This window comes from Ctenopharyngodon idella, chromosome 14, assembly GCF_019924925.1.
Source record: "Ctenopharyngodon idella isolate HZGC_01 chromosome 14, HZGC01, whole genome shotgun sequence".
Classification (NCBI taxonomy): domain Eukaryota; kingdom Metazoa; phylum Chordata; class Actinopteri; order Cypriniformes; family Xenocyprididae; genus Ctenopharyngodon; species Ctenopharyngodon idella.
The window spans coordinates 2,798,432-2,824,923 of NC_067233.1; the positions used below are offsets into that span (position 1 = coordinate 2,798,432).

The 26,492-nt window shown below is 38.4% G+C and overlaps 2 protein-coding genes across 10 annotated transcripts in view; both read left to right on the top strand.

The window, feature by feature from the left end:
• Positions 1 to 7,859, top strand: part of wu:fb13g09 (ATP-binding cassette sub-family C member 5) — a 49,447-nt gene extending 41,588 nt beyond the window's left edge. For both annotated transcript variants that reach the window (XM_051859847.1, XM_051859849.1), the window contains 4 exons: positions 797 to 875; positions 972 to 1,085; positions 4,203 to 4,367; positions 6,528 to 7,859. In XM_051859847.1, coding sequence (XP_051715807.1) covers positions 797 to 875; positions 972 to 1,085; positions 4,203 to 4,367; positions 6,528 to 6,629 — 460 coding nt within the window. In that variant the 3' untranslated portion in view covers positions 6,630 to 7,859. The remainder of the gene's footprint in view (positions 1 to 796; positions 876 to 971; positions 1,086 to 4,202; positions 4,368 to 6,527) is intronic.
• Positions 7,860 to 8,209: 350 nt separating this feature from the next.
• Positions 8,210 to 26,492, top strand: part of med12 (mediator complex subunit 12) — a 36,933-nt gene continuing 18,650 nt past the window's right edge. For 5 of the 8 annotated variants that reach the window (XR_007924816.1, XM_051859840.1, XM_051859842.1 and 2 more), the window contains exons 1-23: positions 8,210 to 8,418; positions 9,376 to 9,480; positions 9,569 to 9,760; positions 9,905 to 10,064; positions 10,199 to 10,374; positions 11,719 to 11,829; positions 13,391 to 13,663; positions 13,758 to 13,904; positions 13,979 to 14,078; positions 14,166 to 14,302; positions 16,066 to 16,197; positions 16,300 to 16,426; positions 16,541 to 16,770; positions 16,851 to 16,910; positions 17,015 to 17,191; positions 18,504 to 18,648; positions 20,133 to 20,251; positions 22,162 to 22,305; positions 24,021 to 24,184; positions 24,275 to 24,406; positions 24,493 to 24,720; positions 25,013 to 25,157; positions 25,597 to 25,717. Coding sequence is in view for 7 of the 8 variants with exons in the window: in XM_051859840.1 (XP_051715800.1) it covers positions 8,317 to 8,418; positions 9,376 to 9,480; positions 9,569 to 9,760; positions 9,905 to 10,064; positions 10,199 to 10,374; positions 11,719 to 11,829; positions 13,391 to 13,663; positions 13,758 to 13,904; positions 13,979 to 14,078; positions 14,166 to 14,302; positions 16,066 to 16,197; positions 16,300 to 16,426; positions 16,541 to 16,770; positions 16,851 to 16,910; positions 17,015 to 17,191; positions 18,504 to 18,648; positions 20,133 to 20,251; positions 22,162 to 22,305; positions 24,021 to 24,184; positions 24,275 to 24,406; positions 24,493 to 24,720; positions 25,013 to 25,157; positions 25,597 to 25,717 (3,427 nt within the window). In the remaining variant the exon portion in view is untranslated. The remainder of the gene's footprint in view (positions 8,419 to 9,375; positions 9,481 to 9,568; positions 9,761 to 9,904; positions 10,065 to 10,198; positions 10,375 to 11,718; positions 11,830 to 13,390; positions 13,664 to 13,757; positions 13,905 to 13,978; positions 14,079 to 14,165; positions 14,303 to 16,065; positions 16,198 to 16,299; positions 16,427 to 16,540; positions 16,771 to 16,850; positions 16,911 to 17,014; positions 17,192 to 18,503; positions 18,649 to 20,132; positions 20,252 to 22,161; positions 22,306 to 24,020; positions 24,185 to 24,274; positions 24,407 to 24,492; positions 24,721 to 25,012; positions 25,158 to 25,596; positions 25,718 to 26,492) is intronic. The other 3 variants (XM_051859841.1, XM_051859845.1, XM_051859846.1) reach the window with 1 other exon arrangement.

Sequence of the window (26,492 nt, forward strand, 5' to 3'; positions counted from 1 at the left end):
CTCAGTCATTTTTTTGTCAGATTCCAAGAAATCATACATCATTTTGAAGGTTTTTTAATAGAGAACGTGAGAATATCAATAACTCATTTTTGATAATTTGCTCAATGCGACTCATTTTGCCAGCACGGGTCACAAATTTTAATGAAACATTGCAAAGATTTTGTTTCTTTGGAATAACACGCACTTGATGAATCGTGTGCATTGATGAATTAAGGCCCGTTCACACCAAGAACGATAACTATAAAGATAACTATATTTGCATCCACACCAACGAATGATAACAACGCCTAGTCTTTTTCACCACAACTTCAAAGGAAGCACGACAATGTTGTCGAAACTACCGCTGGATACCTGAGGTAATTTTATTTTACACTGTTTGCTAGCCTGATCTCATTGTTAATACTTCTCACCATTTATTCTGAGGGTATGACCGATTAGTTTTCCATATATCCATTTTCTTTAAAGTATCTTTGAAAAGAGGGTTTGACTTTTTTCTGGACCTCGGCGATTAACTTTTCCGCAATGTGTCCGCCATTTTAAATGCGCGAGCCCTAAAATTAATGGATTCTGATTGGCTGTCAGTGTTTTATTGTTGAACAGCTGGAAAAAATCGTTCTGAAAGTGATCCCAAATATATTGTTTCTCTATATCGTTATCATTACAGTGCTATTCTTTTATATTCAGAACTATTTTTAGAACTATATATTTATAGTTATCTTTCTTGGTGTGAACGGGCCTTAAGACTAGGGTCAGTTTATGTTGACCATGTGGACTAAGTTGCTTATCTCACCAAAAGATCAAATCTGGATCCTTTGGATGAATATACAGATGCACAGATCTGGGAAGCACTGGAGAAAACGCACATTAAGGACATGGTGAGTAAGAGCAGGAGATTTTGGAATGATTTTCCAAAGGCAAATGACTTTGAGTAGCTGTGCCTTAGAGGCTGTCATGTGTTGATTTGGTTTCAGGTTAGTGGGTTGACTAATTCACTGCATTCAGAGGTGATGGATAATGGAGAGAACTTCTCAGTGGGAGAGAGACAACTACTGTGTGTGGCCAGAGCTCTTCTAAGACACAGCAAGGTAAATGTTAAGATCAGAAATGCTCTACAGGATTAGTTCGCTTAAGAATTACAATTTCCTGATCATTTACTCACCCTCATGTCATCCAAGATGTTTATGTCTTTCTTTCTTCAGTCGAAAAGAAATTAAGGAAAACATTTCAGGATTTTTCTCCATATAGTGGACTTTACTGGGGTTCAACAGGTTGAAGGTCCAAATGTCAGTTTCAGTGCAGCTTCAAAGAGCTCTACATGATCCCAGACGAGGAATAAGAGTCTTATCTAGAGAAACAATTGGTCATTTTCTAAAAAAAAATAAAAATTTATATACTTTTTACCACAAATGCTCATCTTGCACTGCTCTGCGATGCGCCACGCATTACGTAATCACGTTGGAAAGGTCACACGTGAATGTTGTCAACCAATCAGTTTCGGTTCCCATTGACTTCCATTACAGTTACAAAAAATACAATGGAAATCATTAGGAACCAAAATTGTTTGATTGACAGCATTCTTCAAAATATGTTCTTTTATGTTCCACAGAAGAAAGAAAGTCATACAGGTTTGGAACGACATGAGGGTGAGCAAATGATGACAGAAGATGTTAAAGAATTGTTTTAAGAGCTTTTCTCCTTTAAAAGGGTTGATGTTTTTCCTGGTGTGTGTGGATTAAAGTTGTTCAGTCGGTTCACAGTTTATCATCCAGTTATGTTAGGTTCCTATGTTCATTTAATCGCACACTTTTAATGTAGTTTTGTTATCATGGACGACCATAGACAAATTTCTCCCCATTTTAAAACCCTAACTCTATTTAATTATATGGTTAGTTGCAGTATATTATTTGCATCATTGTTTTTTTCCTGCTGTTGAGAAGCACTGATCTAAAATTCTGGTGAATCTCAGCTGTTGAAAAATGGCTAAACATTGCCACCACATGGCAGATAGTGAATGACTATTGCAAGTATAAAATTGTATCCAATCTTTTCTTTTTGTTTTTTAAACTTGCTGATAATGTAAACCTGGGAAGCTTTGCACAAAATGTGTAATGATAACAGAAAGGTTCATGACGTAACTGTCTGTACAGAACAGTTCATATGAAGCAAACGTCCCCACAGGAATTACATCTGTGACATACAAGCAGTTTGTTCACTTAGATAAATAATGCTCTTCAGGGAAAATTTATAGCAGTGGTTATCAACCTTTTTGACTCCAAGGACACAACAATATTAGAAGAAACAAAACTTATTTTAATCTATGAGTTCTTGTTTCTGTAAATTACAATAAGTCACTAAAACAATTATAATTAACCAATGAATTTATTGTTCGTGATTTACCTGGATGAGGATTCGGCATAATGTTTTTAAAAATAATTTCTCTTGTAAGTATGGTAGTGACCCCTGGTTGAGAACCACTGATTTATACAACTTAATTTAAATAATAAACATATTTTTATAGAATTGTTTGTGTATGTTCTTGAACAAAAATGAAAGACTATTGGTTAAATTAATAGACCATTTGGGTGTTTGCAAACAGCGATGGCGTTTTCGTGGGCGGAGCCTAATTGGTGGCAGAAAATGACAGTTCTGCAGTAGCAGGGCCCTATTTTAATGATCTAAGCACATGGTCTGAAGCACATGGTGCACTTAGGGCGTGTCCAAATCCTCTTTTGCTAGTTTAACGACGGGAAAAATGGTCAGCGCGCATGGTCTAAAAGGGTTGTACCTATTCTCTTAATGAGTCATGGGTGTGTTTTGGGCGTAACGTGCAATAAACCAATCAGAGTCTCATCTCCCATTCCCTTTAAAATCCAGTTGCCCTCACGCCATGGCGGATTCACTATTTACATGGCGGAATATAGACACCCTCAAACTGACGAGTCAGTTTAAATACGTGTGTGTATTGTCATGATTGGTCAAATAATTAGCCAATTTCATTTGTCATTACTGCAAATAGGTCATTCTGATACATGCAATGATTATCCATTATGACATGTAGGCATTTTTAATATTTTGGCATGTGTAACAAGCGTGTTGTGCACCGACCTATAGGTGCATATTACTAACACACCCTTTAAATAACAATAATTTGACTTTAGAGCAGGTTTTTGTTGGTCAATGGCGCAGTCGTTTTCAGTTTCCTCAAAATAGCAACACGCCAACAATGCACCTGAACACACCTCGTTTTTAGACCAGCACTCCCATAGGTGAACAGATGGGCATGAGTGCATTTGCTATTTAAACAACGTGGGCGCTGGACGTGAAAATGATAACTGCGTTGGGATGAAACTAGCAAAAAACACTTGCGTCGCGCCTGCCGTCACATTGCACTGGGTGTATGATAGGGCCCACAGTCTGTGAATAAAACTTAATTTCGAGTTTATATCTCACAATTGTCACTTTTTTTCTCTCAAATCCGAGTCGCACAATTCTTAGAAGGAAAAACAGAATTGTAAGATATACTCGTTATTCTGTCTTTTTTCCTCAGAATTGCAAGTTTATATCCCGCAACTCTGACTTTTTTTCCCCTCAGAATTGATGTAAACGTCCGAACTGTGAGATATAAACACGCAAATGCAAGAAAAAAAGTCAGAATTGTGAGATAAAAATGCTATAGGCTATGTTTAAAAGTTATCTATGTAAAAATGTTATAGGTTTAAATATTATTTCATGCTTTAACTGTTATGTATGTATGTCCCCTATGAACTGCGTATGTGAATATTATGTAGACTTACTGTTTACATCAAATTCCTGCTTTAACTAATCATTGCAGGTTTCATCAGTCCAGTCTGTGACTTGCAACATAAACGCTACAAAGCGCATCTTCAACGACGGTATTCTATAAAAATTAAGACTATATTTTTTTGCATTCCGATTCTGACATCCAAAAGCCCCATAAAAAAACATGTTACCGCTGTTTTTCTGCCACCACTCTGCGCGCGCAGCTGCGACTGACGTAACTGTGACGTCTGTTTCAATTCCTGTTTCAATTAGACATATGGAAAGAAAACTGTACATTATGTGCTTATCTAACCATTTCATGGTGTGTTGAAATGAAAAAGAAAAGAGAAACAATTGTCTGTTAAAAATATTTTGATTATATACAGAACTTGTGCTGTATGTGATCTTGTGATGTGTTTCAGATCCTACTCTTAGATGAGGCAACAGCTGCTATTGACACAGAGACAGACCGCCTCATACAGGACACGATTCGCACCTCTTTCAGCAGCTGCACCACTCTAGTGATTGCCCATCGCCTCAACACTGTGCTGAACTGTGACAGGATCATGGTCCTGGACCAGGGGCAGGTGGGTCTCCACTTTCATCTGCTTTTGCTTTAATGATAATGATACAGTGATGACCATATGGTATTTGGAGAGTTTTAATCGTCAAGTGTTAGTAGGATGTGTTCATAGTTAAAGGATTAGTTCACTTCAGAATTAAAATTTCCTGATAATATACTCACCCCCATGTCATCTACGATGAAAAAGAAATGAAGGTTTTTGAGGAAAACATTCCAGGATTTTTCTCCATATAGTGGACTTCACTGGGGTTCAACGGGTTGAAGGTCCAAATGTCAGTTTCAGTGCAGCTTCAAAGAGCTCTACATGATCCCAGACGAGGAATAAGAGTCTTATCTAGAGAAACCATCGGCCATTTTCTAAAAAAATAAATAAAAATTATATACTTTTTAACCACAAATGCTCATCTCGCACTGCTCTGCAATGCGCCACGCATTACATAATCACGTTGGAAAGGTCACGCGTGACGTAGGCGGAAGTACAGATCCAATGTTTACAAAGTGAACGTGCAAAGACTAAGTCAACGGCCTTTACAAAAAAGGTAAAACAACGATGTCGGATGATTTTGAAGTTGGAGGAGAAAATGAGATGGAGTTTTTCACTCTACCGCGGTACTTCCACCTACGTCACGCGTGACCTTTCCAACATGATTACCTAATGCTTACAGAGCAGTGCAAGATGAGCATTTGTGGTTAAAAAGTATATACATTTTTATTTATTTTTTTAGAAAATGGCCGATTGTTTCTCTAGATAAGACTCTTATTCCTCGTCTGGGATCGTGTAGAGCTCTTTGAAGCTGCACTGAAACTGACATTTGGACCTTCAACCTGTTGAACCCCAGTGAAGTCCACTATATGGAGAAAAATCCTGGAATGTTTTCCTTAATTTCTTTTCGACTGAAGAAAGAAAGACATGAAAATCTTGGATGACATGGGGATGAGTAAATTATCAGGAAATTTGAATTCTGAAGTGAACTAATCCTTTAATATAATAATCAGCTCCGAAGGTTCAATCTTCAGTCTCAAATTAGATAAATGTGTTAAAAAAACATAATGATGTTAAACTTTTAATATACAGAGATAGAAAGTGGTCAAAAAACATAAACATATGCGATTAAATGTTTAACAGTGTTATGTATTAAAGGTGTTTATCTGATGGATTCTCTGATGGACAGTAAAGTTAGTTTTAAGAAAAGCTTAAAGGGTTAGTTTACCCAAAAATGAAAATTCTGTCATTAATTACTCACCCTCATGTCGTCCCACATCTGTAAGACCTTCGTTCATCTTCAGAACACAAATTAAGATATTTTTGATGAAATCCGATGGCTCAGTGAGGCCTTCATAGACAGCAATAACACTCCCTTTTTCAATGCCCAGAAAGCTACTAAAACATATTTAAAACAGTTCATGTGACTACAGTGGTTCAACCTTAATATTATAAAGTGACAAGAATACTTTTTGTGCACCAAAAATAACAAAATAACGTCTTTATTCCACAATATCCAGTGATGGGTGATTTCAAAACACTGCTTCATGAAGCTTCGAATCTTTACAAATCATTTGTTTCGAATCAGTGGTTCAGAGCGCCAAAATCACATGATTTCAGTAAACGAGGCTTCGTTACGTCATAAGTGTTTTGAAACTTCAACAGTTTACGTGACTTTGGCAGTTTGAAACGCGCTCCGAATCACTGATTCAAAACCTATGATTCGTGAAGCAGTGTTTTGAAATCACCCATCACTAGATATTGTGGAATAAAGTCTCTATTTTGTTATTTTTGGAGCACAAAAAGTATTCTCATCGCTTTATAATATTAAGGTTGAACCACTGTAGTCACATGAACTGTTTTAAATACATTTTTAGTAGGTTTCTGGGCATTGAAAAAGGGAGTGTTATTGCTGTCAATGGAGGCCTCACTGAGCCATCGGATTTCATCAAAAATATCTTAATTTGTGTTCTGAAGATGAACGAAGGTCTTACAGGTGTGGAACGGCATGAGGGTGAGTAATAAATGACAGAATTTTCATTTTTGGGTGAACTAACCCTTTAATGTGTCATTTGAACTTAGTTTGATATTTTGCCAAAATATATAGGCTACATTATGGACTACATACAGTAAATATAGACAAAGTTATGTTCATGTAACATCTTTTCATCTTTGAAATAGATTTTGGAGTTTGACACCCCTTCAAACTTGCTGGCCAATGAAAACTCGTGTTTTCACGCCATGATGGAGGCAGCAGAAGAAACGCTCACCCGTAAGAACTAAGCGGGCACTGAACACACGGCGGACGCTCTTCTCAACACCTTCAGAGGGACGACTGGCCCTCCAACCTGCTGAGAAGATTTATACCAGATGCAGATTAAAAATCCTTGAAGCTGCTGAAACTGAGATTTTCTGTTTGTTCTTTATAGTTTAATAAGATAATGACAATGTTGTTGTCGCACACTGAGAGATTTTGAGTTCATACACTATATGATGTCCTGAAGAAGAGCTTTCCAATGGAAACATTCATGCTGATGGCACTTTATTTGTGTTCATGTCTGAATAATCCAGACTAGTCAGTCCGAACAAGTGTTGATTGAGTGCTTTTCTCATGCTGGACTTTCTTCTGCCTGAGTTTGGTAGAAGTTAATTTTGCACACTGATAAATGTCATTTATTCATTTGTCTTTCTTTTTCATCTATTTGCTGTAATTCTTGTTGGGCTCTATAAAGGTATGCAAGATATGTACTGAACATAACCTGTTAATTTGTCTTATCTGACGTTTTCATGCATATGAATCCAACCAAAGATGACATTCAGATCAGTCACATACCAATCAATCATTCCAGAAATCAGCACAAAAAAGAGAAACGTGTTTTATTTTCATTATGCATATTTTTTTATTATTATTTGCTCATGCTGTTGTCGTTACTCATATGTGCCTCTGCTTTTATATATTTGGCAGATATCTGTCAAAAGCATTGTGCAATTAGTGTTTTAGAGAAGAAAATGTGCAATGTGAACTCTTATAATAATTCATTAAGACACTGCTATTTTTATTTGCATTCTAAGTGCATATTTCTGTCTGATCTGTCATCAAAGAAAAAACCCAAAATATCTCTTATTTTCTTGAGGAGCGCCTGTACTTCTTCATATCAAGACTACATTACACGATCTCTTCAGGAATGAATGACAGTTGTTTGTATTTTCCAAGCTGAAAATTGCACATTTAGATACCTGAATTATGCAGGAATTTGGGTCTATAGGCCTTTGAGTGTATTTTTTTGTTTTTAAACGAACTTTGATGCCACACCGTGCAGTATCTGTTTAGATATTCCTCTTGGAAATATCAAGATAAAGAGAAATCAGTTCACAAGCTTAGATATGTTTATCATTAAGACGAGTTGCCTTGTTCTTTAAGATCCAGAGATTATAGTTTTGTGGTTGTTGAACACTTGTTTTATGGTTGTTATAAAAATGTTTTATTGAATAAAAGTATATTTATACATTTAACTGCTTTGTGTGTGTGTGTGTGTGTGTGTGCCAGAGTTGAAGGATAAAGATTATTTTTTTAAATTTCATGTAATTTTGAATTTAATTTTTAAGACTTTTTCTTAAAATATGACACTCTATAAAGACAAACGTTATATAAACATTGTATATTAATTATTTTATGGTTCTCACTTTGGACTTTTATCATCCTAAACAGTATACATGTAAATGCATTTTCATTAATCACTCATCAAAAACACAACACGAAACAAAATAATCACAACGACGCTGCAGAAGCTCTTGATAGAACAAATAAAGTCCTTTTAATCAAATCTTATTTTGTTCTGGAGGGACTTTTATGTTGTCTTGTGTTTTCCCATCACTCCTGTCGGAGCGGAAGCATCGGTGAAGCTGCGGAGCTCTAGCCGCTACAGCAGCGCTCAGGATCGGCCACACACCGGGCTGACATGCCGCGGGGATGATGGCTGCCTTCGGCATTTTAAGCTACGAACACAGGCCTCTTAAACGGCCCAGACTCGGTCCTCCAGACGTCTATCCACAGGACCCGAAGCAAAAGGAGGTTAGGCGACTTTCCCTCTTCCTCAGTAGCCAAATTTAACGTTTAAACGGTAAAATAAAGAGTGTTTTTCAGCGGTGTTAAGACGAGGCCCTGCCGTCAGCAAACGGCCAATAACAATGAACCGAACGGCTCGACTAGCTGAACATCATTTATTGCCTCAAATGATTTCGGTCTTCGTCTTTGGTTGTTGTTACATATGATTAAAGGGACAAAATGGTCATTTTATTGGTGAAACTCAGCTTTAAAAATGACGTGAAGATCTATATTTATCGAGCTTCTTATTTAAAGCCACTTTCATCGTCGCGGTGCCATTTAAAAAGCGCGTCATATGAAATATATGACTGTTATTAATCATTATCTTGTGTTTTTCTAATAATTTAATAAGGATTTGCGATCAATAAACCTTTATTTAGGATGTAAACAATCCCAATAGCCTGTTTGTACTGTCGGTTTATGTTTGTTGACAACTGCTCGTTGATTGAAGTGTTTATGGATGCGTTTTAAAACCTAGCGAGCTGTCTAGCTAGGCAACATTTGTAGGTATCACTGGTTAGTTCAGCATTTTGTATATTAATGATCTATGCGTGAAAACCGATGTACGTGCCTGTGATGCCTAAAATGCTGTCCATGACACAACCATTAAATCACAAACGGATTAAGACTATGTTGTCAACTAGAAGATTGAAACAAAAGGGGGCGAAAAATATTTCATATTTATATATATATATATATATATATTACATTATATGGAGTGCATCATATATCTTATTGTTCAGCATTGCATGTGATCTCTTATACTTGTGCCTGCAGATTTTTCAGTCTGAATTCAGTTTTGAATTTTGATCACTCATTAGGATGGAGGACTGATTAACTGGCGCTTGATTAACACTCCTGCACACTGTAATGAGAATGAAATATGCATGTAGAAACCGAAACCATCACTCTCTCGTTGTTTAGGATGAGTTAACAGCATTGAACGTCAAACAAGGATTTAACAACCAGCCAGCTGTTTCAGGCGATGAACATGGCAGTGCTAAAAATGTCAATTTCAACCCTTCAAAGGTAAGATTATCAATTTGCATGCATGGATTTTATTAGTCAAATCCTCATTCATTTAAACTGGCGATTCCTGTTTCCTTCTGCTTCTCAGATCAGCTCAAACTTCAGCAGCATCATTGCAGAGAAGTTACGCTGCAACACATTTCCAGACACTGGGAAGAGGAAGCCGCAGGTTAACCAGAAGGATAATTTCTGGCTCGTCACAGCGAGGTCACAGAGCTCCATTAATAATTGGTTCACGGACTTGGCCGGGACCAAACCCCTTACTCAGCTTGCTAAAAAGGTTCGCTTTTGCCATGTTCCTTTTTCTAGATAACTAACATGTTATCTAGCACACAAACCTCTGAGCAATTCACAGGAGGAGGTCAAATGCTCTTTTATCTTGAGTTTTGCATCAGTCTAATTGCTGTGTTTGTGTGCGCACTAGGTTCCCATCTTCAGCAAGAAAGAGGAAGTGTTTGGCTACCTTGCCAAGTACTCTGTGCCGGTGATGCGATCTGCTTGGATGATTAAAATGACTTGTGCGTATCACGCTGCCATAACTGAAACCAAGGTGAAGAAGAGGCATGTCATTGACCCCTGCATAGGTTAGTGCATCATCATCAGCAATTTGGCTCTGTCCTCGTTTAATACTCGTAAGGAGATAAAATGTCCTCTGTTGTTTTGATGTGTAATTGGGCGTTGTTCTGCAATGCCTCACTGGTTTCGTCTGGCTTTGTAGAATGGACTCAGATAATTACTAAATACCTGTGGGAGCAGCTGCAGAAGGTGGCAGAGTTTTACAGACAGTCTCCCAGCCAAGGCTGCGGGTCTCCTCTGCCCGCTCCTCCAGCCGAGGTGGAAACTGCGATGAAACAGTGGGAGTACAACGAGAAACTGGCCATGTTCATGTTTCAGGTAGGTGGGCCCATATTTATTAAAGGGTTAGTTCACTCAAAAATGAAAATTGTGTCATTAATTACTCACCCTCATGTCGTTCCACACCCATAAGACATTTGCTCATCTTCAGAACACAAATTAAGATATTTTTGATGAAATCCGTGAGCTTTCTGGCCTCTGAAAGACTGCGATGTTATTGCCACTTTCAAGGCCCAGAAAGGTAGTAAAGACATCGTTAAAATAGTCCACGTGACTACAGTGGTTCAATCTTAATGTTATGAAGCGATGAAAATACATTTTGTGCGCTAAATATTGAATAAAGTCATTATTTTTGTTTTATGTAGTCACATGGACTATTTTAACAGTGTCTTTACTACCTTTCTGGGCCTTGAATGTGGTTCTCTTTGGGATCAGAAAGCTCTCGGATTTCATCTAAAATATCTTAAATTTGTGTTGTGAAGATGAACTAAAGTCTTAATAGGTTTGGAACGACATGAGGGTGAGTAATTAATGACAGAAATTTCATTTTTGGGTGAACTAACCTTTTAAAGTCGGCATGAAACGTCTGTTGCGTTAGTCTTTTCACATTTATGAGTGAAACTGCTTCTCGAACAAGAACAAATGTAGGGGCGGGGCTTGATTTCGTCCATGTGGAATTGATTGGATGGTTGTGGCTTGCTATTGGTGGATCTCATGTGAGTGACAGGATGTCCCGCCCTCACGCCAGTAAACATTTCATCAGAGAAGAGATAAGATGACGCTGCAAGAGGGAGGGGAAGTTATTTCTTCATTAAAGATTATAAGGACTAGGGATGTAACGATTCACTCAACTCGCGATGTGATACGATTCACGATACTGGTTTCACGATACGATTTTCTCACAATTTTTTTTTTCACAAAATGAAATTATAAAAGTGTTCTTTTATTATTTCTAAGACAATGCTGCATATTTCTTTGTGAAATTGAAATATCTTGGTTCAAATAACAAAACTAAATTGAAATTTTAGAACTAATCCCAAAAAAGTCCTTGGGAGGAGGTTTGTTTCGGCTCAGCTCCTGCTGTGTCTGTCAGCTCAAGAGGCTAACATATTAACTAACAATGAGCAATACATTTGCTGCAGTATTTATTAATCTTTGCTGAATGTTAGTTAATAAAAATAACTAATGAATGGTAGTGTATATATGATGGCTATATGATATGTGCCGATTGTTGTTGAATAGAACACAAATATGTGATGTAAGATTACTCATGTCGTGATATTGGTCACACTGCCCACCACTACCATTTATAATTCATTTGGCAATTTATTTATTTTTTTTTTTTTTGTGGATGGGATTGTTTATTGTGTACATGTGTGATAGGATGGCATGTTAGACAGACATGAGTTTCTCACCTGGGTGCTGGAGTGTTTCGAGAAGATCAGACCTGGAGAGGACGAGCTTCTGCGACTGCTGCTGCCGCTCCTGTTACAGGTCAGTTAATGCAGTGTGACGAGTCGTGACTTCTGACACACAGCGCTCTCACTGCTCATATCCAGGCCTGCATGCTGTGGAACAGCCATCTTAAGTTCTGCACATTCCCTGTCCCTGTGCATTTGATTTGATTTCACATTTTGACTAATTTGATTATCCTTTCAGCTACCATTAAGAAGTTTATTGGTTTATTTTGGTGTTTGTTATTAGGGCTGGACGATATAATCGATGTGATTATTTTGTTTGTTTGGTTTTTGTTCACTGACAATGTACTGTAAATATGTTTGACTATTAAAGGTGGGTTATTTTTTCCTAATGAAAGAGTGCTCCGACATAACAGCTCACTTTCAGCAGTTATTTTATCTATGGTTCGTAACATTTCTTATAGATTTCTGCTCATTGTAAATCAGATACAGATAAATGAGCACAGACTTTGAATGCATTAATGAGAGCGATTGTGTGTGTGAATTAGTCATACCGTCTCTCTATTAATGTAGAAGCTGTGGGTTGTAAGTAGTTACTTCAAAAGAAGAAAAATATATGCTGTAACTTTTGAGTTTCTAAGCTGCTTTAGTGATAAATCACAGGACAGCGCTGACAATGAGCTTCTGCGCTCCTCTCTGTGTGCGCGATCTTCACGTGATGTTCTTGAATGCCTTTAAACATACAATTGACAAACTTTCGTGAGGACGCAAGCGAAAGTGATCTTGTTTCGGGGTTTGCGCGCTGTGTGTGTTGACTACGTTTAAGTTCGCCTCCGTTGTTGCTTCCATGCTGCTGACTGGACGGGGCGAAGTCATGTGACTACACACGCGCTAGTATGTTATTAATGGGAAAATATTAACAGAATTAAAAAAACGAAATAACCGACATGGGAAAATTACGCTGGTTAGAGTTTCTGAATTTCAGTTTCGATTACCGATTAATCATCCAGCCCTCTTTGTTATTGTACATTGATATAATATTATAGTTTTTGTTTGTTTTTTCAAATGTTATATTTTTATAAATTTAATTTTTTTTTTTTTATGTCTAATTTAGTTTTTAAATTTTAGTTTGTTTATTTTAGTACTTCAACTTAAACTACAATAAAAAATGAAAGATACTGCCCTGGCAACTAGCTGAAATAAAATAAGTTTAGTGTTTTTATATTTTATTTTCAGTTAATGTTTATTTCAAGTAATAAAATGTGTGTGTTTTTAATGTTTTTTTGTTTGTTTCTTTTGTTTTAGTTATCGATAATAACCCTGATTGGACTCCATTTCCTTGAGGAAATTGTCTATAAAATCTATAAAAATAGTCATTCCAAATTCAGTTTTATATCAAATACAGATTTTATATGGTTTTAATTTCATTGCAATTTAACCAAATTGTAACCCATTTTAATAAAAGTGTAGTACTTTCAGCTTATTTAACACAATTTACCATATTTCAATGAATTCCACTGAAATTCTGCAAATGTTTTCTCCTAAAATCAATTCAAAGAACCCATAAAAGATCCCTGACATGGTCATTTTCTGAATGGAATGTGATTATTTTGACCTCTTGTCATTATTTCATTCAGTACTCGGGGGAGTTTGTGCAGTCAGCCTATTTATCTAGACGATTGGCATATTTCTGCACACGCCGACTCAATTTGCTGCTGAGCGATGGCAGTCTCGGCCCGGGCCCAGGCGGGCACCCGGCCCACGGAATTTCAGCACAGCAAGGAAACGCTCTGCCTCCCACCCCCACCTCCCAGCCTGCAGGGGGCAACCAGCCCCAGACCCCCTTCACAGACTTCTACATCTGCCCCCAGCACAGGCCTGTGGTGTTTGGACTCAGCTGCATGTTGCAGGTACTGTCATATATGTGATATTCCAGCTGCATTTCTCTGATTCCTGTCTTTCAGTTTTTTTGACGTCAGTTTCGTATTATTTGTCCCTCTGTAGAGTATCGTGTTGTGTTGCCCCAGCGCTCTGGTCTGGCACTACTCTCTGACAGATAGCCGTAATAAGACCGGCTCCCCGTTAGACCTCTTGCCAATCGCCCCCTCTAACCTGCCCATGCCGGGAGGCACCAGCACCTTTAACCAGCAGGTTTGATTTCAGTACATGATCTGAATCATGACTTCATCAAGTGTGTTTGTCTAAAGGAATGTGATGTTTCTCAGGTTCGGGCCAAAGTGAGGGAGATCGAAGAGCAGATCAAAGAGAGAGGACAGGCGGTGGAGTTCCGCTGGTCTTTCGACAAGTGTCAGGAAACCACAGCAGGTGGGTGTGAATGAGGTCTTCAACTTCTCTGTATGGACAGGACTTATTTCGTTTTGGTACAGCCTGTAAAATATATATGTCCTATAGGCTTCACCATTAGCCGGGTTCTGCATACATTGGAGGTTTTGGATAACCACAGCTTTGAGAAGTCTGACTTTAGCAATTCCCTGGATTCGCTGTATAACCGGATCTTTGGCTCGGGTCAGAGCAAAGATGGACACGAGGTAAAGACAACTGTGTTTTGATTTGTTTTTATGTGGTCCCACTGAACAAACTCAGTAAGGTAATGAAGTAATGAAGCTGAAAATACAGCATTGATAACAGGAATAAATTACATTTTAAAATATATTAAAAAAGAAAACAGTTGTTTTTAAGTTTTAATAATATTTAAGTTTTTTTGATCAAATAAATGCAGCTTTAGCGAGCGCGTGAAACTTCTTCCAAAACATTAAAAAAATATATATATATTACAGATCCAAAACTTTTGAACAGTATTGTGACAGTAATGGACAGTTATTAATTGTAATCAGATATAATGAGTGTTATGATAATAAAGGCTGGCCCAGACTAAAAGATTTTTAAAATTGGATCAGATTTTCAAAATGTAAGATACCACAAACATGACGATGAAAAAAATAATAGATTTAACAGTTTTGTGCCTGTAGTGTGTGAATTGCCACGATGTGACCAAGACCGCATTTACACTGCATGTTTCAAGTGACCCAATTCCGATTTTTTTATTTTTTTATTCTCAGATCGGTTTCAGGCTTCATTCAAATGTGGAAATAAATCTGATCAGATAAGTGCATTTGCACCTGCCGTGTAAGCAGACAGACAGATCGGATATTTCAGTCAGTGCGAGTCGTACGTCATTGAAAAAGTGACTTTATTGAAACATTATATATCTATAACATGAAGTGAAACATCTCTAGCAGAGTATTAATTTAGTTTGTTTGTGTTAACTAAAATGCAGTCTGGCATTGAAATGTGTTGCTTTTGAAATCATGCCGAGTGCTCGTTGCTGCATGTTTTCAGTGATGGCGACTCATGCACAGACCCGTTGTGGAGACTCCCTGTTCGTTCCAGTGAATCCACAAAATAAAATGCCAACAAACATGTCCCTGCTCTTGAAATACAAACGCTGATGAACGCATTTGGTTTTAATTAGTAAAAAAAAAACTTATACAAGGGCGGATTCAAACCCAGAACCTCTGACCATGCTTAACAAATGTTCTACCACCTGACTATTATTCCTCTCACACTCATCCAGCGGATCTGTGTATATAATCACTATCGTGAAGAATTTGTACTATAAAATTATTTTGATGTAAGGATGAAACTATTGCGTTAAAAATGTTTCATTGCTATGAATGTTTCATTGTACTATTGCAGTTGATTTCTTGATATCATAATGCTATTTTTTTGTTAGTTTCGCCAAGTGTAGTGTAAATGCAGATATCGGGTACGGGTCACTTTTAAAAGATGTAAGCGGGTCGTCAAAAAAATCGAATAAAGTAAAAAAATCGGATTTGGATGAAGTCAAGTTATTTTTCCGTCAGATTGGTTTCCGATTGGGTTTCATTCCACATGACAATCTACAGAGTGTGTGCACGTTTATCCTCGGGGGTTCCCCCAACACAACAGGATTTCTGATCGTAAATACTCAGTATGTTGGATATTTACGATTTAAGATTGGTGCGGCCCGACGTTCTTCTGAGCAGATTCAATCACTCTTAACACACATCACACTACAGAAAAATCTGATTAAATAATCTGTAGAACCATCAAGATAATCGGGATTTAGAATTGTTTGACGAAGAGAATTGGGCCCAAAATCGGCCCATTTATCTTGTAGTGTGTGGCTGCCTTTAGATATATTTTACCATATTTATTGTAATAGTCATGGTATTAATGTGTAAATACAATGTAATACTAATTATGAGCTCAGTTTGATGTTTAACGTTGTGTAATGTGCTGGTAACTGTAGATGAGTCCAGATGACGATGCGGTGGTGACTCTGCTGTGTGAGTGGGCTGTTTCCTGTAAAAGGTCAGGGCCGCACAGAGCCATGGTGGTGGCCAAACTCCTGGAGAAGAGACAGACGGAGATTGAGGCTGAGGTGCTGCTGGGAACCAAATACACTAAATATTATTTTTCATTATAAAAATAGTTTCCTAATGTCCAACTGCACAGTTCTGACAGTTTCTGTGTGTGTTTTTAGAGGTGTGGAGAGTCAGAGGTTGTAGATGAGAAAGGCTCTGTGTCATCAGGGTCTCTGTCTACTGCCACACTGCCTGTCTTTCAGGACGTCCTACTGCAGTTCCTGGACACTCAGGCCCCTGTGCTTAGTGAGTCAATATATCAGCGTCCATAGGGTTGTTTTTTTAACAGCTTTAGGGATGAATTATACTTTTAAATGAAGTATAAATGAACTGAATCTTGGTCTCTGTGTGTCTGTGAAGCTGAGCCCGGGAACGAGAGCGAGCGAGTGGAGTTCTCTAATCTCGTGCTGCTCTTCTGTGAGCTCATCCGTCATGATGTCTTCTCGCACAACATCTACATGTGCACCCTCATCTCCCGGGGTGACCTGGCCTCTGATTCCCATCTGCCCCGGCCACGTTCCCCCAGCGACGAGCCCTCTGACGAATCAGAGCGCAAAGACCAGGATGCAGGAAGCAGTGTTAAAATCGAGGCAAGTAGCTTATTTGTTTTTCAGTCAAAGTGTAATAGAATTGGTTGCATTTAATCTTACTTTAATACTTTTAATTTTAGGATACTGGTATGTCAGAGTCAATGGAGATGGATCACAACTCGAGCGCTAACTTTGATGAGGTTGTAGAGTGTTTCTCTATACATGTCTGTTTTGTAATATTGATGGTACCTGATGTTTGCTAACCAAGGTCAATTATTAAACGCATCATTGTCTGACCCTTCAGCAGATGTTCTCTCCTCCAATGCACTGTGAGTCAAAGGGAAGCCCTTCCCCGGAGAAACCTGCATCAGAGCAGGAGAGCAAAAACACTGGCAAGGATAAGGGCATGGACCCGGCCTTCCCTCTGGTTTACGAGCAGCCTCGCCACATACAGTACGCTACCCACTTCCCCATTCCTCAGGTGAGCACGCTGGAAAATTTTGTTTACAAGTTTACATTTGTTTCTTTTAAGTAGCAAAACCTGTCATTTGCTCCCTGTTTAGTATTATTTAAAAACTGACAGTCACGTGAAGATCACACATGTGAAAATAAATGCTAAAACAACAATGAAATAGTAACTTTTTAGTTAAAATGCTAAAATGATAATGAAAATAAATTAATATTTAAATTTTGATGAAAGTGCACTGGCAATAGAGTGCTGTTTTTTATTATTATACACTTCTATATTTAAAGAAATTAATACTTTTATTCAGCAAGGATGCATTAAATTGATCTAAAAGTGACAGAAAAGACACACAGGGCTTGACATTAACACCCACCAAATACGTTGAATATTGTTGGTGATACAGGGCTTGAATTTCAGCGTGGGATTACGTGTATTGCGCATAATTTTACTCATTCCCACAGATTTTGTTCTCACCCTTAAAGTGCGCACACATAAAGCCACCTCTCAGTACTAAATCAACTTAATTTTCGCTGCTTATTGTGCTTAAACAGTCAAATACACACAAAATAATGTCAAAATGCTGGTCTTGGCGAGGATTCACGTAAACACAGTCAGTTATGTTTTAAGTAAACGTAAACAGTTGAGAAAGAAAACGCATGTGTAACAGTATAAAGGATACGTGCGTCAGCTCTTAAAGTGACAGCAGCCTAATATACCTACTGCCCAATTATCAGATAATATTAAAAATATCTATATGGCAGGTTTTCCCCATGGTGTTGATGTAAAAATTGTGGCCAGTGAAAATGCTGAGTGGCTAGTAACTTTGTAAAAACACTAGTCACAGTGACTGGTGAGCAAAAAAGTTAATGTCAAGCCCTGAAGACACACATAATGTTACAAAAGATTTTTATTTCAAATTAACTTTGAACTTTAATTCATAAAAGAATCCTGAAAAATATATCTTGGTTTCCACAAAAATATGAAGCAGCACAACTGTTTCCAACATTGATAATAATAATAAATGTTAATTGATCAAATCAGCATATTAAAATGATTTCTGAAGGATCATGTGACACTGAAGACTGGAGTAATGATGCTGAAAGTTCAGCTTTGATCACAGGAATAAATTACATTTTAAATGAAAATAGTAAATAGTAATTTATTTTAGATTGTAATAATATTTCACAATATTACAGTTTTACTGCATGTTTGATCAAATAAACATTTTGGCGAGTTTAAGAGACTTCATTCAAAAACATTAAAAAATCTTAACTTTTGAACGATAGTGTACATATCTAATATTCTAACTAAACTGATTGTTTTTCAGGAGGAGAGCGCGAGTCATGAGTGTAACCAGCGTCTGGTGGTTCTCTATGGAGTAGGCAAGCAGCGAGATGAAGCTCGCCACACCATCAAGAAGATCACCAAAGACATCCTGAAGGTCCTCAACCGCAAGAGTACAGCAGAGACAGGTGCGGCAATCAACACAACTCAAACATATCACATATCATGAAAATCAGACTTTTTCCGTGTTTAAGTGCTATAATCGGGTCCCTGGTGCAACTACCAACCCAGAAAACATGAAAAAGGACAACCCAGTAACTTTGTTTTGGCAAGTCTGCAAGCATGTGAAAAACAAGCCGTTCAGATTTCGCTCCCCTTGTGATGTAGGAAGGGGATCTTATTACAATATTACCGCCCCTCAATCTGCACGTTTCCACCCACAGTGCTGCCATTTTGTTTTCGCAAGCGAAAACGGTGTACCAGTTCTAACGCCATGGCAAAAGTTTGAGGAAATCATGCTAACTGTTCTGTCGTTGGCTGCACAGATGAGCACTGAACACTATTTAGAGTCTCGTTAGCTTGGATAGCCTGTAAGTTGACCCTGGCAAACTCGAATGCTAAAAAAAAGGAGCGATTCCGTCAGTGATATTTTGGAAAAAATATTAGACCATTCACAGCATTTGATAGCAATCATAAACGTTAGCCTGGTGTGTATGGCTCTGTTTGGCAAACAGGTACGCTATGTATAGTGGGCGTCCATACGGGTTTTGCACAAAAGATTAACATGACGGCACATGCTAGTGGATGAGTTGTGTAACAATGTAAGGCTGAACACCGTTACTGACAATTCTCAGTTTTGCTGCGTGTGATTCTCCAGCTTTGTTGTTGTTGAGCAACCGAAGCGCGAGCTGTTAAAGCTCCGCCCTCTTCTGGAAAGCGGGCCGGGAGCAGCAGCTCATTTGCATTTAAAGGGACACACACAAAAACAGCATGTTTTTGCTCACAGTCAATGTGGTCCCAATCAGTCTTGACTGCGATTATGTACTTTAGCTTCACCTTTCGGCTCTGCAGGGACACATTTGGATGTCCGTCCCCTCATAGAGACCGTTCGTCATTAATGCTCGATTTCATTAGTCTTTTGTTCCCCCCTCTTTTCCATTCTCCTCTGTTATTAACAGGCTTTCATGGCACTGAACCTCTGTTGCTGTCATTGAATATTCATAGCTGTAGCCCCATTTCAATGCTAATAGCAATCATTGACTTATTATATTCAAGCTTAGCTGCCGACTCGGTCAGAAAGAGCAGCCCTGCTTTTGCTTTTACTTTTTAATAGAGGTGTAATTTAACATCCCATTATTTCCCTCGCAGCAGACTAAGTGTTGCCTTGGTCCTGACATTAAACGGCTCAACCCACAGCTATTACTATTTCAAGCACGGCACAGAACACTGACCCGTCGTGAATAAGTCACACATCCAGCCGCGTTTCATTTGAAAAACCATTTGACAGTGACCTCAGTGGTTGACTGATGGATGCTGGATGAGGGCACAATCTCCGCATTTCATCTTCCTGATATTCTGTTAAGGCTCACAGCTCGTTGATGGCACATGGTCTCTCTCTCTCTTATGTGTGCTGTGTATTCATAGATTTTTGTCTTTTGTTGTCTTTCCTCAGGAGGTGAGGAGAGCCAGAAGAGGAAGAGGAGCAAACCTGAGGCCTTCCCCACTGCTGAAGACATTTTCTCTAAATTCCAGCACCTCTCACACTTTGACCAGCACCAGGTCACCTCTCAGGTCAGCCTCAATTGAATGAATTCAACTACTGTGACCTGTTTGTTTTTCCCACAGGTTTGTGTCTTAAGCCCAAAATATGCTTTGGAATGTGGAAAACAAAGTATGCTTAGAGCTTTAGAGGCATAATTCCACCCTATTCTACACTTTTGTTGCACTAATAAAGCTTAAAGTTTTTTGCACCAAAAGCAGTTTCATTTTCCACCGCTGCTCTTACGCTAAACAGTGTTTCCCATACGTTGATTTATTTGTGGCGGCCCAACACAATATCAACACTGACCGCCACAAATAGATTACAATAATTAGACTCTGATGGCCCAAAAATATATTTAAACTTCTCATAATAACATAAAAGGTCTTTAATGTCGTGTTTTGCACCGTTGCTGTCAAACAAACTAAAATCGAAAGCGTGATAATGCTTTGTGTTCTTATCAAATCGCAAAAGACTGTCTGTTTGCCTCAAATGATCAGCTCTGTCTCAGTTCACAGTGAATGAACACAGTCAAAGACTGCATTTGTGAATGTAGCAGGCACCCGTTATGCATTATTTTCACATTTTCTTAGTTGACGATTACATGTCAATGATTTGACTTGTAGTGAGAAGCGTTTGTAAACTTGTTTTCCGCCAAAATACAAAGCTCGACTGCAGTTTCCGACGAAATAAAAGCTTGATTGTAGACTAGTTTCCGCTAAAATAAAAGCTCGACTGTAGTTTCCACCAAAATAAAAGCTCGACTGTAGTTTCCGCCAAAATAAAAGCTCGACTGTAGTTTCCGCCAAAATAAAAGCTCGACTGTAGTTTCCGCCAAAATAAAAGCTCGACTGTAGTTTCCGCCAAAATAAAAGCTCGACTGTAGACTATGGTTTCCATCAAAATAAAAGCTTGGCTGTAGATTCTGCTGAAATAAATGTTTGACTGTAGTTTCCGCCAAAATAAAAGCTCACATATTTATCTCATAAGTATAGAAATTAGGACAAAACTAATTATGAAAGTTTCATTTATTTTTCAGTGGATTATTTTTTTTTTTTATAAACAATATATGGCTATTACTGCCAAAGGAAAAATATTATAACTATTATTATTATTATGATGATGTAGTGTAATGTAGAATGAGGCACTATATCACAAGGTAAAAAAGGGTTGAGTCCCCTTTAAAGTTCAGGTACGAGTCAATGCACAGACTATTTTCCTTGTTGAATTTGCACACTGAAAATGGGTTGGAGCTCTAAATTTTGAACGGTCAAAGTGCACCAGATTTTATTGAATTTAACTTAAAAATGTAAAAAAAAATCTTCTGGGGGGCCATGCCCCCGGACCCCCCTAGAGGGACCAAGGTCCACCCACCACAGTTTCACAAAATCCTGTGGGAAACACTGCTAAATGTGCGATTTTTGTCCATTTCACAGACAAAATAGGTTTATTGTCAGTAGCGTAGCAATGCATGAAGCAACACTCAAACAGAAGTCTCTTTCAAACCAAGCCGCTTTCTGTTGGTCAACGTGGCGAAGTTGTGTGACTAACTTGAACAAGATTAAAATCTGCCTGAGTAACCTTTTTCGCCCTCACTCAAAAATTCCCAAGCTCATGGATTCCTGGATTTTGGCCATGAAATTTTGCCAAGCAAATAAATCTGGGTAAAACTTGTATGGTGTATTCCAGCCTTTTACTGATTTAAAATCATCATCATTTCCTGTAAATCATGCCCTTCACCAAATCTCATTTGCTTTTATGTACGATCAAATAGGCTAGAGCTGTCCGATTAATGGAATTTTAGACTTGAAAAACTTGTTTACTTATTAAACTTGTTAAAGCATTTTGTTAGATAATAATGATTACAGTATTGACCAAAATAATCCTGACTATTATTATTATAATCATGCAGCTTTAAAATATGCAGTTTGGGTTCTCACAGGTGTCCAGGAATGTTCTGGAGCAGATCACCAGCTTTGCCTTAGGGATGTCCTATCACCTCCCACTGGTCCAACACATCCAGTTCATCTTTGACCTCATGGAGTACTCGCTCAATATAAGTGGCCTCATTGACTTTGCTATACAGGTATGAGAGCTGATAATGTGCAATTTGGAGGCCTCAAAATACTCACTGTGATATTCATGTAGGGGCAAAAAGAAGTTTGAAATACCTGAGCAGTGGTATACTGTCAGCGAATAGTTAGGAGCGGCGTTTAGATGAATATTTAAATATGTGCTGTGCTCTGTCCCCTTAATAACGGAAAATAACTACGCAACAAAAATGACGGAAAGTTCACTTTGGCAAGCTGTTTAAAATGAGATCACTCCAGTTCGTTCTTCATTTTGCTTGAAGTATGTCGGGGCCTTCAGTTTTCTTTTTTTTTTGTTTGATTTAAAAGGTTTTATTTTTTATTAAAAAATAAAAAATAATTTCTGTCATTAATTACTCACCCTCATGTCGTTCCACATCCATAAGACCTTCGTTCATCTTCAGAACACAAATTAAGATATTTTTGATGAAGTGTAAGTGGTTTCTGTCCCTCCAACGCAACTACCACTTTCAAGGTCCAGAAAGGTAGTGTAAACATCATTAAGGTAATCCATGTGACTCCAGTGGTTTAACCTCAATTTTATGAAGTGACGTAAGTGCTTTATTTGCGCAATAAAAACATAATTTATACACTTTATTTACGAAAATATTTATCTGCAGTGCGCGTTCACAAGAGCACCACGACACATGCGTGTTGTTCACGCGAGAGCTGACTTTGTGTGAACGCTTTGGATAATATTATTTTGTAGATATAGTGGTAAATTGTTTATTTTTGAGCAAACAAAGCACTTGTGTCGCTTGATAAAATTGAGGTTGGAGTAACATGGATTACTTTAATAATGACTTTCCTACCTTTCTGGACCTTGAAAGTGGTAGTTACATTGGATCTCTATGGAGGGACAGAAACCTCTCGGATTTCATCAAAAAGATCTTCTAAAGATGAACGAAAGTCTTACGAATATGGAACGACACAAGGGAGAGTAATTAATGACATATATTTAATTTTTGGGTGAATTAACTAGGGCTGCACGATATATCGCATATTTTATCGCACGCGATTTGGCAAAGGCTGCGATTGTTTTATGCACAGCTATACGGCTCTGTGATCAGTAGTAAATGCCTCCATCTGAAAGCCAGAGGGCGCTCTCACACAGAAACTCAAAATATGCCCTGCCGCAGATGTAGATAACATGCGTCATTCCAGGACATCCCTATGGACGTCATATTATCGCTGTAGCTGCATAAACAGAAGATTGAAACGCTTTGATTAAACCTGACTAATAAATACACGACTGCCTTATTCTGTGTAAGAAGCCACATCATCTCTCAGAAGGACGCTCAACTGTCCTTATGAAGTGAGTTTGGAGTAAAAAAAAATTATTAAATGTTGTCTTTTGTTGGACAAGATATTAATAAATGCTTCTCATGTCTGGAAAGAGACGTGATGCTTTTTAAATGTACATTATAAGCGATTCAAACTCACAGTGCTTTAGCATTTGGTGCCATACTTCATTGACAAGTTGCGCATAAAAAAAACAATTGCAGCCTTTGCGATTTCATTATCACACTAAGAATCGCGTTTAAGCACGATTTCAGTGTTATTTTTCATATGGTGCGATACATCGTGCAGCCCTAGAACTAACCCTTTAATACTGTATACAGCATCTACATTATATTTAGTGGTGCTTGTGAAGGAAAGCATTATTACTTTGTATATTGGTGATTAACCTCAGTGTGTGTTGGTCATGTAGCTGCTGAATGAGTTGAGTCTGGTGGAAGCAGAACTCCTGCTGAAATCCTCCAACTTGGCTGGCAGTTACACTACAGGTCTCTGTTTGTGCATCGTGGCCGTGCTGCGGAGATACCACTCCTGCCTCATCCTCAACCCTGACCAGACTGCACAGGTCTTTGATGGGTACGTCATGTCTACTGCTCGATATGACATCTTTTTGGATGACGTTAAGCTATTTGGACAGTGATGAATGTCTCATATTGTGCTTGGCAGACTGCGAATTGTAGTCAAGTCTGGCGTGAACCCTGCAGACTGTTCCTCAGCTGAACGCTGTATCCTGGCCTATCTCTATGACCTTTATACCTCCTGCAGTCACCTAAAGAGCAAGTTTGGGGAGATTTTCAGGTGAGAGCAACGAACTGAGTACTTTTTAAATATATCTCTATATTCCTGGTCTCTAATGGTTGCTGGTTTTGTGTGAATTCCCACAGTGAGTTCTGCTCAAAAGTAAAGAACTCCATCTACTATAACATCGACCCATCAGACTCCAACATGCTGTGGGATCAGATGTTCATGATCGATGCCATCGCTAATCCTACCGCACACAATCTCAACCACTCCATGGTGGGAAAGATCCTCAATGACAGTCCAGCTAACCGCTACAGCTTCGTGTGTAACGTGCTCATGGACGTGTGTGTGGACCATCGTGATCCTGAGAGGTTGGCATCTGATTCTGTTGATTGTTTTGAGCAGGGATATCGTTAACTAAAACTATTTAAAAACGTTGTTTATTGAAATAAAGCTAAAGGGTTAGGGTTACCCAAGATGAAAAACTAAACGGAAATTAGAAATGTAAATTGTAAAACTGTCAACGGAAATCAATATTGACCAAAATAATCGTGATTATGATTTTTGCCATAATCGAGCAGCCGTAACTAAGATTTCAGTAATAGCAGAACACCTGCATGGCATCTCTACTATGGTGTACAAATGTTGTGTGGTTTGTTTCAGGGTGAATGATATCGGTATCCTGTGTGCGGAGCTGACGGCGTACTGTCGCTCTCTCAGTGCTGAGTGGTTGGGAGTGCTCAAGGCTCTCTGCTGCTCTTCCAACAACGGCAACTGCGGTTTTAACGATCTACTCTGCAACGTTGACGTGAGTCACAATATCTATTGCGTAAACCCCTAAAGGTGCAGTCACAGCGAAAGGAGCGATGTATGAATCCCATTTTTACAGAGAACTAAGCAGCTTTCTGTTTGTCAGCGTGGCAAATTCACTCAATCAGTTTGAACTTGTTGTAAATTCTGTGTGGGGAAATATTTTTCCTATTGAAATGAATGGATTTTGCCTATGAAAACCCATGAAACAACAGTAAATGTCACCGCACCTTAGTATGTTGTCTGCTGTTTGTGCATATATGAACCATGACCTGACTAAAGTGTGTTTTTAGTCATGTTTTGTGGCATGTCTGGTAGACTTACTTTAGTCATCTAGATGTCTCTCTTTTGCTCAGGATGAGTGGTGAAATGTCTAGTTGACTAGAATGACTACTAGATGTTCTTGGTGATAATTGCATGTGTTTTCTCTCTGGCAGGTGAGTGATCTTTCTTTCCATGACTCACTAGCGACATTCGTCGCCATCCTGATAGCTCGGCAGTGTTTGTTGCTGGAGGATCTGGTGCGCTGTGTGGCCATCCCCTCCCTCCTGAACGCAGGTACGGATCCCCACAGGCTCCCAGTATTCCACAACCACCTACCATACAGACGCTCAGTCACTGCTTACCTCACTCTTGGAAGTGCAGGCGTTTAGTTTTTCACAGTTCCATAAGAGACGTCAGTACTAACTGCCTTCCTGTTTGATGTCTCTGGGAATCTCTATCTTTAGACGCACTGATGTGTGTCCTGGAGCCATTGAGCTCCTTCTGCTGCCCACAGTCTCTCACTCTCTCTCTGATTGGTTCACTGCATAAGGAGCTATTCAGAGCGGCAGTGAAAGACCGAATGATGCTGTTGAATAGTGGTGTATATTTAGAGAAAGAGCATGACATGATGTGGGAAAAACACATACTTTGTCATTGATTTAGGGTTAATTTAAAGGGATAATTTTCACAAAATTAATTCTGTTGTCGTTTTCTCACCCCTAATATCATTACAAACCTGTTTGCACATTCTGCAAAACATCATGGAAGAAGTCAGAGTGCTTCATAATGGTACCCTGAAACTCCAAAATTGACAAAATCATAAACATATAATTCCTTATAATTTGTGCACTACAGTTTCAAGTCTTCATAAGCCATATGATAACGTTGTGAGAATTTAAAGGAATAGTTAACCCAAAAATGTCGTCATTTACTTAGTCATGTCATTCCAAACCCAGAAGACTTTCATTCATCTTTGAGTCACCAATTAAAATATTTTTAATAGTCTTTCATCATTATTGTTTATCCACTGAAAGTCTACTAAAACTTGACTCTTCAAAAATTTCATAAA